Source organism: Neofelis nebulosa, chromosome 2 (genome assembly GCF_028018385.1).
Source record: "Neofelis nebulosa isolate mNeoNeb1 chromosome 2, mNeoNeb1.pri, whole genome shotgun sequence".
NCBI classification, from domain to species: domain Eukaryota; kingdom Metazoa; phylum Chordata; class Mammalia; order Carnivora; family Felidae; genus Neofelis; species Neofelis nebulosa.
In genome coordinates this window covers 51,220,179-51,233,540 of record NC_080783.1, presented here as the reverse complement: position 1 = coordinate 51,233,540, position 13,362 = coordinate 51,220,179, and the positions used below count along the sequence as shown (strand labels likewise).

Here is a 13,362-nt window from a genome sequence, read left to right as displayed (position 1 = left end):
GCGCCTGGGTGGCTCAGTCGGTTAAGTGGCCGACTTTGGCTCAGGTCATGATCTCGCGGTCCGGGAGTTCGAGCCCCGTGTCGGGCTCTGTGCTGACAGCTCAGAGCCTGGAGCCTGTTTCGGGTTCTGTGTCTCCCTCTCTCTGACCCTCCCCTGTTCATGCTCTGTCTCTCTCTGTCTCAAAAATAAATAAACGTTTAAAAAAAAAAAAAGTTGTGAAAAAAGCTCTATTTGATATCCAGATAGGAAGCTGCTGAGAAACAGGTTAGTTTTTAAACAAAATGAGCTCCTCTGCCCTCCATGCCAACCACTAAGCAGGTCTTTCCCATTTATTCATGATTGATGGAGTAGTTCTCAGCAACATGTGCGCTAGTTCCATAATCATTCTATTCCCATTCTTTCATCTAACTGTCCATTTGGTCACATAAACAATTAGTAATGTGATGGCACAAATTTCCTTTTAGTTCTTAATTTTTAAAAAATGTTATGTGATTTTATTTTCCAATTTTGTTTAAAATTTTTTTCCTGTGGAGTGTTTTTTCAAAATATTTAAGCAAAGTTTGTGACAGCTGACCTGGCATCAAATGCTATACTTAGACATTCCTAAAGTTTATTTTAAACTAAGTTGAAACTAAAACTCTCATATTATTGAATACATTTCTAGAGATACATAATTAAGGAAATAATTCAAAATGGGATACAGTCTAGTGTTTATTTTATGTTATGGCAGGTACACTTGAATTTCAAAAATTTAAAACATATAAAAAGTGGTTAGGGACTAACATTTGTATCAACAATTGATAAATGTCTAAGATTGTTTATTATACAGCAGGGTACAATGGTAGTGCTAATGCCAGTAGGGCACCATGGAAGTTAGTCTAAAAATTATCACCAGGCTTTATACAAGCAACAACATATGCTGCTGTTTTAGAATTTCCGGACATAGTCTGCTTCTAATGCTAAGCAGTCCTTTAACATTTTTAATGTTATATAGTGTTACAGTATTTAGTTTGGCAAATGTTTCAAAATAAAGTAGAAATGTATTCATAACATCACAGAAATGCACATCCAGTTTTGTTTTCAATAAGAACCATAGGTACAGATCAGAACTCTTCCCTATATGAAATAATTTACACACAGATGAATGCTATAATATCACTATCTAAAATAATCACTAAATACAATTCTTTTTCAGAAATAAACAAGCAAAGGGTTTTTTCATTTTCAAATATCAAAAACATAGAGATAATGTATGCTTTCCAAACAATGATCTTCTAAAATTATAGGAATAATTTTAGTGAATTCAGTGAAGGTAAAAGCTAAATCAACCAAGTATACTGTAGTACAACCATATTAAATGAAACCAATGATCAGAAAATACAATCGTAGGAAAGAAATTTATAATCCACAAAACTGCTTTTCAGGCCTCAAGGTAAAACAGTTCCACAGTTTACAGGTAAAACCAAAGCAACAAAAATGCGTGCTTGTCTTCAATAAGTAGATATTTTATGCGGAAGATGTAACACTTTGCTTGTAGACAGCGTGGTATGCATTTCTCAGCAAGACATAAGGAAAACAAGATTCCAAAAGATCCATTGTCAGGAATGGGGATTCCTGCACAATCTGAAAAGTTGCAAAAATTCATCAAAGAATTAAAGTTATTTATAATGGGAACATTTACTCATAGCCAGTAAATCATAATTTCTATAGTGTTCTTATTAGAAATTGATAGAAAATTATTTTCCTTTTACTTTAAAACCTGAAATATAAATGTGTCACAATGTTTTGCTAGCAAAATGTCTAAAATCACCACTTTTCAATGAAGTCTATTAATCAACAGGAATATATTGAGCACGTTCACATTTGCCCTCAACAGTACACTAGACATGCAAGACAATACAAACATATTCAAAATATGGTCCATATCATCAAGTCCCACTGGGTTCCCAAGACTAAGTAAAAAAGCCAAATAAACATAAGACCAGCTGTAATGAAGTGGAAAGCCAGGAGTTCAAAAGGGATGAAAGATTAATGTGGGCCAGAGTAATGAGGAAAGTCTACCTAGACAAAGAGTATAGTATAGCTATGGGGTATGCTAAATCATAAGACAGATACAGATCTCTGCAGGAAAAGGAAACTATTTCAAGTGAGGGAAGAGTCACATGGTAGAAACAAGCGTAGCTGGTTTGGATGGTGAAGAGACAGCACTGACTAGGCATAGAGAATCCAAGAATGCAAATCTTTTATTTTGTTGTCTTCTGATATGGTTGCCATTTGGTAAAATACAAGTGATGTCAGTCTTTCCAGCAATATTTAGAAAGAGTGAACTGAACAGAAGGGATCAAAAAGGTACTTCAGCTCTTACTGATATTTAATTACTAAATCCCAAGAAAAGACTATCAGGAATAACAGAAACTTTGTTGTTGTTAATAAAAAATAAAACGAGACTTACCATATCTAGCAGTAAATAAACAGATTCTCTATTTCTTGTTGTTGTTTTATCTGTCTCCTGGCCAATTTTCAGTAGACTGGAGGATGCAAGCTTAAAGTATACAGACATTTTAAGTAAGTTTTAATGTTCACAAGTTTCTTGTTTATTTTCAGTATGCTTCAACTTATAATACAGCTACATATAAGATAATGGGCAAAATTCTAAGGCAGTCCAAACATCAGCTTAGAAAAAAAGAAGATCATATTGCAGAGCTCTAGGAGAGATCCGTTAAGGGAAAAAATGTCAAATGGCTCCTTGATTTTAATGCCTGCCTTCACCTGGTCCTCCTTCCAGAAAAAATAAATAAATAAAGAGAATTTATTCTGTTGTATCTGACAGTTGTCATTTTCCTCATAAAATGTCATGAGTTCTGCTATTAGATTATACATACCGCCAGAAATTCTTTCAGTCGGTCTTCAATGCTTCCTTTGTGAATTGTAAACAAAGCTGCAGCAATCTGGTTGATGGCTTTAGCCAAGCAATGTATGTTGTTGCAGTGCCCTGAGAAAGTGCAAATAGGGTTTGTGGTTTTTGCGAGACCCCAAAATTTCAAATAATACATAAAAGGCAAGTCTTTAATGAATGACTTCACAATCTACATAAATAGTGATTCAAAAGAGTTATTAAAAAGAGTTGGGACACAGCCTGCCTTGCTCTCCTTTCACTGTTATGAGGACTAGTGCTTTCAAAAATACTATAGCAAAAAAAAAAAAAGCAACAAATGATTATGCCTACGTTGAACAGGCATATTTTCAAAAAAATCCCTAAAAGAAATTATACATTAGTTTTATATTCTCTCCAAAACCTAAAAAAGTTCTCAGCTGCTTTACATTTTGTCAATCTTCAAAACAATCTTAAGAGTTGGATGGATACTCCCTCACCATCCCCTGTCACACACAGTCAAGCACCCAAAGGTTCACACACACACATTTCATATATCAAGATATGGAAAGCTTAGAAAAAGAAAATCAACTACTCAAGGTTACAAAGCTACTTAAGTGGCTAGTAAGTTAACCTACATTCTATCATAAATGAACATTAATTACTTGAAGAGTATCTATTGTATCAAAACTCCTGACTTTTTCATTGTCAAAATAATTTTAAACCACTGTTACCTTCTATAGCCGGGCTATACTGAGACATCACATTACTAGCCAGTGTCGGCAAAGAAACTGCCACAAAGACCATAAGGAGGCAGGCAATTTTATATTCTTCTTCTGGACTTATGTTTTCTAAGAGAGAAAATTAAAAATAAAACCAAGGTACTTCTTTAGAATTACTTGAGTTAATAATGAAACCAGATAAAGTAATTTTAATTTTTGTATAAAGTACATTACTGAGCTTCTACAGAACTAATCAGAACTGTTATAAGAAATATAGAACAGAAATAATATACATCATTGGTTATTATCACTACTCAAGCATATTTCGAGAACCTCTAACAAAAAGACAATTTTTTAAAAAATTGTAAGATTATAGGGTAAAAACTGTGATTAGGATAAGTGGAATCCTAAAATTTCTTTATTTTTATTTATTATTTTAGAGAGAGACAGAGAGAGAGAGTGCGCGCACGCACTAGCAGGAGACAGGGGTGTAGGGGAGGGGGAAGAATACCAAGCAGGTTCCATGCTCAGCGTGGAGCCCAACACGGGGCTGGATCCCACAACTCTGGGATCATGATTGAGCTGAAATCAAGAGGATGCTCAACTGACTGAGCCATCCAGACACCCCCTAAAATTTCTTAATTGTAAACTGGTAAGTAATTTTTTTTCAAATGTTTATTTTGAAAGAGAGACAGACAGACAGACAGACAGACAGATAAGCAGGGGGAGAGGCAGAAACAGAATCCCAAGCATTCTCCACACTCAGCGTGGAGTCCAGAGCCGGATGCAGAGCCTGATCTCACAAGCATGAGATGATGACCTGAGCCAAAATCAAGAGTCAGACACTTAACCAACTGAGCAACGCAGGCACCCCGAAAACTGATGTTACTTTATTAAAAAATTGTTTATTGTTGTTTAGAAAATTTATTATATCATAAATACTCTGTAATGTCATTTAAAAAAATCCTTATTTTTTTTCTAGAATTGATATAAAAGTGATTTGAAGTTTACTATTACTATTTAAAAGACATAAATGTGGAAAGTGGAGATTTCCAACCTCTCCATTTTAGAAGACAGAAGGAACCAGTCATAAATAAAAATAACTAGCACTGTACTAAGTCTTTTAAGACCTAATCCTTTCTAAAACATTTACTGTAATGTGTACTAAAATTGCACATTACCTAGGCACTTGAATCTGGTACCTGGGAAATTCTAGTTACCCTACTATTCATCCCACCACTTATACGTAAGAATTGAAAGAGCCAGAATGTGTTTTTAAAATTTAGTTATGGGAGCACCTGGCTTAGTCGGTTAAGCATCTGACTTCGGTTCAGGTCATGATCTCACGGTTCGTGGGTTGAGCCCCACATCAGGCTCTGTGCTGACAGCTCGGAGCCTGGAGCCTGCTTTGGATTCTGTGTCTCCCTCTCTTTGGTCCTCCCCCACTCACTCACTCTCTCTCTCTCTCTCTCTCAAAAATAAACATTAAAAAAAACTTTTTTAAATTTAGTTATGAAAAATGTAACTGGCAAAATGAGTAATCGTGGCACTCATGTGACTATAAATTAACATATTGCATGAAGAATGAGACAAAAATCAATGTTAAATAAAAAAAGAACAGATGAACCCAGCCAAACACGCTAGGTGCAAGAGGACAGGGATGGGCACTTAAGTATCAGAAACAGATAAAATGTTACTTACTTTGTAGAAAAATCTAGAAATATCTACAGCATTCTGGGTATTACATTTCAAAGAGCTGGACTTACAATCTTTTAAATGTTTAAATACAATATAACAGTGTACCGACTCTATGGTAAATAGCTCTAGTTCAATGAAAATAGGACACCCTTTTCCAGTTATCAATTGTGCTACCTACTGGGCCATCTCCATTAGTATACAAATGTTGCTAGTTTCTTTCCTGAAAAGAATTCTTCTCTTGATTTTTTAAAAAAAAATGTTTATTTTTGAGAGAGAGAGAGAGAGAATGCGAGCATGCATGCAAACGGAGTGGAGTTGGGGCAGAGAGAGAAGGAGACACAGAATTCCAAACAGCACAGAGACCGACGCAGGGCTCAAACTCATGAACCACAAAGATCATGACCTGAGCTGAAATTAAGAGTTGGACGCTTAACCAACTGAGCCACCCAGGTACTCCAGCCCTTCTCTTGATTTTATTCCTGCCTCTAACTACTGTAATTTCATTTCTTTGCTCCCTTTTACAGTAAAGTTCTTGATAGAGTTGTTTTATACTGATTATTTCTAATTCCTTTTTCCAATTCGCTTGAAAGCCCTAACAGCCTTTTGCTCCAAAAATTCCACTGTTCTTGGCAACATTACCTATTGCCCATATTAATTCTACATAGTTGATCATTTCCTCTCCACTTTGCTGGAAGCTACTCTTTCCTAGTTTTTCTTCTCCTTCATCCATCCTTCTTTCTCAGTTTCTTTGTTGGTAGTTCCTCCTCTTCTCCTGGAGTTCTTAAAGTTGCAAGTGTCCCAGGGCTCAGACCCTGATCTTCCTCAACTAACGGATCTCAGTAATCTCATCTAGTCTTATGGTTTAAATATCAACCTGTATGAGGACTATGTCCCAAACACCAAAAATAAATAAATAAAAATAAAAATAAAAATAAATAAATAAATAATAAAATAAAATAAAATAAAATAAAATAAAATAAAATAAAATAAAATGCAAGTTTGACATTCAGCAGGCATTTGAGTAAATAAGTACCACATCTATATCTGTGTTGCCCTGATAATTTTAACTAAGACTAATATGTACTTACTAATGCATTTTACCTGATTTTTGTGAGGAGAGAGCTACCACCAAGGCAGGATCAATCTCACAAGGTAATCCAGCAGCTGATGATAACTCATATACATTCATTGCAACCTGATGAAATATGTAAGAATTACAGAGTAAGAAATCTCACTTTAGTAAGAAAAGATAATACTGTTTAAATTAGAGTCTACCTACAACAACACTAGATTTCAAAGCTTAGGTGACACAGGAACCACAGCACAACTAACCTATAATGAACAACTGTTATTAGTTCATGATGTACTGCTTGTTAGAACTTCCTGTTGTTAAGGCCAAAGAAAATTTGTATACTTTCTGTATAAAATGCCAACAAAATCAGCCTAACATTTTTTTTTTTTTGGAAGTATGGATATAATGTATCAAGTCAAAAGATAAATAAATGAACAAAAGCAAATCAAAATCACTGAACTTATATTTACACTCATACCTATTTAATGAAAAACTGTGGTGGTTCAATGACTCATCATTTATTTATAGCCATAAATATGGTAAATTACTTACCATAATAGAATTTTTTAAAAATTTATTTTGAGAGAGAGAGAGCGAGTGAGCAGGGGAGGGGCACAGAGAGGAGAGAGGGAATCCCAGGCAAGCTCTACACTGTCATTGTAGAGCCCAACACAGGGCTCAAACTCAAAACTGTGAGATTATTTACCTGAGCCGAAATTAAGTGTCAGATGCTTAACTGATCAATGCACCCAGGAGCCCCCATAATAGATTTTTTTTTAAAGTAAGCTCCATGCCCAACGTGGTCCTTGAACTCACGACCCAGAAATCAAGAGCTGCATGCTCTACCAACTGAGCCAGCCAGATGGCCCATCATAGATTTTTAAGGAGTAATGACTTAAAACCCCATAAAGGAATTTCTAATGACTAAAGTAATTCTTTTTGGTGTCACATATGGATTTCATGTATTTAGGAGATGTGTGTGTGTGTGTGTGTGTGTGTGTGTGTGTATACACACACACACACACACACACACACACACATATATATATATATAAAACTACCTACATAATTGGTTACCTCTGATGGTGCTACAAAAAAATTCAGTATAAAATATGAAGTAAAACTGTGTATCTTAAAATAAATAGAAATTGCCATGGATTAAGTTCTAGGAAAACATTTTTTTTTTTTTTTGTGATCCACAAAAAAAATTACTCCACTTACTCTACACACAAAAAATAACTCAAAATAGATTATAAACTTAAACATAAGAGCTAAAACCACAAAATTCTTAGAAGTAATATAGGTATAAATTTTTCAACTGTGGGTTAGGCAATGGTTTCTTAGGGAACCAAAAGCAGAGGTAATCAAAGGAAAAAAAAGACAAATTAGGCTTCATCAAAATTAAAAACTTCTGTGCTGCAGAAGATATTATTAAGAAAATGAAAAAAACAGCCCACAGAACAAGAGATTTGCAAAGCATGTATCTGTTACTGGACTTGTATCCAAACATATAATGAGTTTTGTATCTCAGAATTAAAAAGGCAAACAATCCAAGTGAAAAAATGAGCAAATGATATGAACAGATATTTTTCCAAAGAAGATACACAAACAGCCAATAAGTAGATGAAAAGATGTTCAACATCCATCATTTCAGGAAAATGTTTAGCAAAAACAAGGAGACACCATTTCATACACACTAGCATGGTTATAATTAAGAAGACAGCAACACGTATTGACAAGGATACAGAGAAAGTGAAACTTTCATACACTGCTGCTGGGAATGAAAAATGGCACAACCACTTTGAAAACAATTTGGCAGTTTCTCAAAAGGTGAAACATAGAGTTTCCATATGACCTAGCAATTCAATTCCTGGCATATACTTAAGAGAAAGGGAAGCATATGTCCACACAAAAACCTGTATATGGATAGTCACAGAAGTATTATTTATAATAGCCAAAAAGTGAAAACAACATAAATGACCATCAACTGATGAAAGGATAAATAAAATGTTGTATATCCATATAATGGAATATTATTCAGCAATTAGAAATGAAGTATTGATACATGCTACATCAATAAACCTTGAAAGCATTATGCTAAGTAAAAGCCAGTACCAAAAGACTACATATTGTATGATTTATATGAAGTGTCAAGAATGGGCAAACTTACAAAAACAGAAGGTAGATTAGTGGTTGCCTAAGGCTGGGACTAGGAACAATTAGGGAATTACTGCTAATGGGCATAAGGTTTCTTTCTGGAATGCTCTAAATTGGCTGTGGTGATAGTTCCACAACTCTGTGACTATAAATAAAGCTATTAAAAATATTTATCAGTCGGTTAAGCATCTGACTTCGGCTCAGGTCATGGTCTCGCAGTTTGTGAGTTTGAGCCCTGAGTCGGGCTCTGTGCTGACAGCTCGGAGCCTGGAGCCTGCTTCAGATTCTGTGTCTCCTTCTCTCTTTGCCACTCCTCCAGTTGTGCTCTGTCTCTATCAAAAATAAATAAATGTAAGAAAAAAAATTTTTAAAATATGTATCTGGAGGACTGGTGGTTGCCAGAAGGGAGGGGGACTGGGCAGATGGGTGAAGGGAAGTAAGAGGTACAAACTTTCAGATATAAAATAAGTCACATGAATGAAAAGTACAGCATAGGGAATATAGTCAATAATGTTATAGTAACTTTGTATGGTGACAGATGGTAGCTATACTTATCAAGGCAAGCACTTCATAATGGGTATAAATGTTGAATCATTTCATTGTACATCTGAAACTAATGTATTGTATGACAACTATACTTCAATTAAAAATAGATTGATTTAAAAAAATACATGTTTGTTTGTTTTTTTAAATATGAAGTTCTATTGAAAGTTTGCTATAAACTAAACATAATTATGTTGGTGCTAAGAGAATTAGTTGCTCAGAATATTAATTAGTATTCTCATAATCCACACACCAGTGTATTCTCAAGGAAGGATTCTTTAATGTTTTAACTTTTTTTTCTACAGTTGTTTCCACTTAACAATTTTGAACTAATCATCATACATGGTTTTCAATTATAAAATCGTAGGACAATCATTGATCTCAAATGTTTATGCAAAGCACTGTGGGAGAAACAAAAATATAGAAAACACAGTCTTCAAAATGTTTACAACTTAGTATAAATTTAAAAGGAAAAACACAATTATGATGCAAGGCAGAACTTATTTAACTCTACAATGGATAAACAAAAAGTTGTCTGATAATAATAAGAAAAAAGAAATCCTTTATTGCCTGGGGATCAAGGAATGTTTCTTAGAAGATGGCAACTCAATCACACCTTAAAAGATAAGCAGGATTTCAAAAGGCAGAAACAGAAAAGGGCAAGATTTGCAGGTAGAATAAATGAGAGGATGACACAGACAGATGTGAGCATGCACATTGGGAAGAACTAGTTACCTCACAGGATACATATATGAAGAGAGGGGCAGAGGAAGAAAGGGAAAGGGAAGAGCACAGGACAAGGATGGACAAGCGATGAAAGATAAGCCTCAGAAAGTGAGAGGCTTCAATCTGAGAAGACTTGAGTGTCATAAAAAGACTTTAGCGTAACTTTTTCAGCCACTGCATTTCAAAATATGAAACAGAAAATAATCTTTCCAAGACACATGAAAGTTTAGAAAACATATACATGAGGTCACTTACTGGATGTGTAACTACTGGTTAATTAATGCTGGGAGTAAATAAGTGAGTTGGATTTCATGATCAAAAAATTTTCAAAACAAAAATCATAAACTCACATGTGGTTACTAATCTTCTCTTATATTCATAAAAACAGGATATTAAAATTTTATTATACCCTATAATTGACATCCTTTTATAAGACTTTTTAAACATCAATTAAAAAAAAACAGATTGAACTTTATTTAAAACAAAACAACTCCTATCTCAATGGCTTGTTTTTCTTATTCTGCTAATAATGACCATGTATAAAAAGCTATAAGCTTAAGGAAAAAAGACCAATACCAACCCACTTTACATTGCTATAGGTGACCAAGGAAGATGAACTTTCAAAATGCCCACACAGCATTTTAGTGCTGAGCTCTCAAAGATGTATTTTCAAAGGCCAGCATGCTAATTAATCACTCTAAAACAGAAACTTTACAATTGTTTTGAGTTTATTAAATTTTATTTCACATGTAACTCATATTTCATTTTAGACAAATAGAAGTTTTATTACCTTCATATCAGTTTCTCTTGGAATGTGATCCTTGAAATCTTCAATTGAACTTACAAGAAAAGGAATGTGGTAAGATAAGACCTAGGCAGGACAACAAATAAAAATGTAGACTTATTTTTAAATGGCAAATCCTAAATTTATTAAATATTACCATTCAATTATTTCTAGTTTCCATAAAAATTATTTTACTTTTTCTATTTTCACATGATTTTCTAAAGTACTAAGACACGGAGAAATGAAATATGTTTGATGCCAAGCTGAGTAAAGCCAAAATGGAAAATGCTTTAATGAAGAGTGAAGTTGAAAATGTAGTAAAGTATCTAGGCAAACTATACCTCCCACCCCCAATTTCAATACCAAAATAAAAAATAAATTTAATAACCCTAATTTCTACATATTTGATTATATATAACTATGAAAACTGGAATTTTAAGTAACTTTTAATTTCTGGGAAATTAACAGGGATTATTTGACTGGATATGTACTTATAATGGTTTCTTACATCTCTAAGTGCTTCTTGTGCCAATGATCGGAAGGACAAAATTACACCAATTATTGTCATCCTCTTCAAGACACTGTCAACAGCTAAATTGGAAGAAAGGAGAGGAGAAGAACAGGAATTAGAGTCTTTCTTAACTTTGGAGAAAACTTTTAGTTATAAAATTCCCATGATAAAAGGCACAATAGCAATTTGATTAGAAAAGTGATTAAAGAGGCAAAGGTACTGAAAGCTGATATTAAAACTAAGGAAATTATAGTTTACTTCATATGGAGTACACACTATTCTTTAAAATGATTTAGATAGTTCACCAGAATCTTGAAATAATTACATAAGCAGCCACCCAGATAATCCTCTCAGAAATGGCAGAAGTAGGAGGGTGGAGAGAGAGACTCGGGGAGAAAGAGGAAGTTGTCAGAGTGGACAGGAGTTAAATGCCCAGAGGTCCCAGAACATGGAGATGATAAATTCTTAAATTGTTGAGGTGTGGAGAGTCAAGAAACAAAAAATGACTACTGAGATCACAAGCAGTTTTGGTAAGACCAGGGTGCTAAAGACTATAAACAGATTTGATAATTTACATTTCGTTAGAAAGCATTATTCTGAAAATTATTATTATATATTCAGTATTAAAACTTAACAAACTCAAGGCAATTAGAACTGGAAGGATCAATACTTTCATATTTTAAAAAGCCAACAAACATTTACTGAATTATTCCTGATATACAAGGCATAATACTGTATAATAAGAACACAAATATAAACAGAATAATAATCTAGACATTAAGTAACAGTCTAAACGGACTGCCAAGAAAACTAAGAAAATATGATCCTATTTATGAGATAAAAGATATACAGTTGACCCTTGAACAACACAGGTTTGAACTGTGCAGATCCACTTACATGCGGATTTTTTTCCACAGGTAAATGAAGTACAGTACTATAAATTTATTTTCTCTTACGATTTTAATAACATTTTTTTCTCTTGCTTACTTTATTGTAAGAATACAGTATATAATACATATGCCATATAAAATATGTTAACTGTTTATCAGTCTTCTGGTCAACAGTAGGCTATTCATCGTTAAATTTGGGGGGGGTCAAAATTTCTATGCAGATTTCTGACTACGGGGGTGGGGGGTCAATGCCCTTAAACCCCATGTTGTTCAGAGTCAACAGTATATAATATATATATATATATATATATATATATATATATATATATACATACATATATATATATTACATATATATACATACATATATATACACACACACACATATATATATACACATATATTTGATAACATATTTCTAGAAAAACATAGAAAACTGTTAACTATAGTTGCCTTTGAGGAGTAGGATTGCAGAGAACTGTTTTGACTTTCTACGTCCTATGTGGATTGTTTAAAACTTGACCATAGCATCTTTATTAAAACATACTAACAGCCATAACATAAGCCAAAATGTGATGAGAATTAAAACAGTAGTGTTAATAAAATGAGGTGAGGCACAAATATGTTATACAATCCACATGAGCAGGAACTAGTCTAATCAATCAGTATTTTTAATCTTTCTCTAACACTCAGTGGAGTGAAACTCAGACTAGAAGATGTTTAATGACATGGTTATTCAAGAAAGGAGACTAGGAAATTGTTACGATCCAGAAAAGGAGAGAAGATAAAGGGTGAAAGGAACTATTTAAGAAAATATCACCCAAGATGGTCATAAAAGAACATTAAGAAGACAAAAGCATTCCACATCAGCAAGCAACAAAAAAAGGGAATCCAGAAAAAGGAAAGGCAGAGAGTATATCAGAAAATAAGTAGTGTGGTATAATCATATATTTTCCAAGTGATGATACCCAGAACTTAATCAAATAATTTTGCCAAAACTATATCCCACAACCTCCCCTTGAACAATAATGACACATTAAAAGTTCTGAGGGGCGCCTGAGTGGCTCAGTTGGTTAAGCATCCGACTTTGGCTCAGTCATGATCTCACTGTTCATGTGTTCAAGCCCTGCATCAGGCTCTGTGCTGAAAGCTCAGAGTCTGGAGCCTGCTTCAGATCTGTGTCTCCCTCTCTCTGCCCCTCCCCCTCACACTCTATCTCTCTCTCCCTCTCTCAAAAATAAACATTAAAAAAATTTTTTTTTCAAGTTCTGAGAAACTTCATGGTAAGAAATGTGTTTAACTTATTGTTAATGAATTATTTACCATACCTTTTTAACCACTGGCACTTCCTCTTAGCCTCCATAATTTATTAATATCTTGCTATGCT

At 34.0% G+C, this 13,362-nt stretch overlaps 1 protein-coding gene across 5 annotated transcripts in view; it reads right to left on the bottom strand.

Annotated features, from left to right (window-relative positions):
• Positions 1-693: 693 nt before the first annotated feature.
• NCKAP1 (NCK associated protein 1) overlaps positions 694-13,362 on the bottom strand; it is a 110,208-nt gene continuing 97,539 nt past the window's right edge. For all 5 annotated transcript variants that reach the window (XM_058712114.1, XM_058712149.1, XM_058712124.1 and 2 more), the window contains 7 exons: positions 11,083-11,165; positions 10,581-10,661; positions 6,394-6,487; positions 3,607-3,723; positions 2,883-2,992; positions 2,453-2,542; positions 694-1,623 (listed from right to left, as the gene is read on the bottom strand). In XM_058712114.1, coding sequence (XP_058568097.1) covers positions 1,507-1,623; positions 2,453-2,542; positions 2,883-2,992; positions 3,607-3,723; positions 6,394-6,487; positions 10,581-10,661; positions 11,083-11,165 — 692 coding nt within the window. In that variant the 3' untranslated portion in view covers positions 694-1,506. The remainder of the gene's footprint in view (positions 1,624-2,452; positions 2,543-2,882; positions 2,993-3,606; positions 3,724-6,393; positions 6,488-10,580; positions 10,662-11,082; positions 11,166-13,362) is intronic.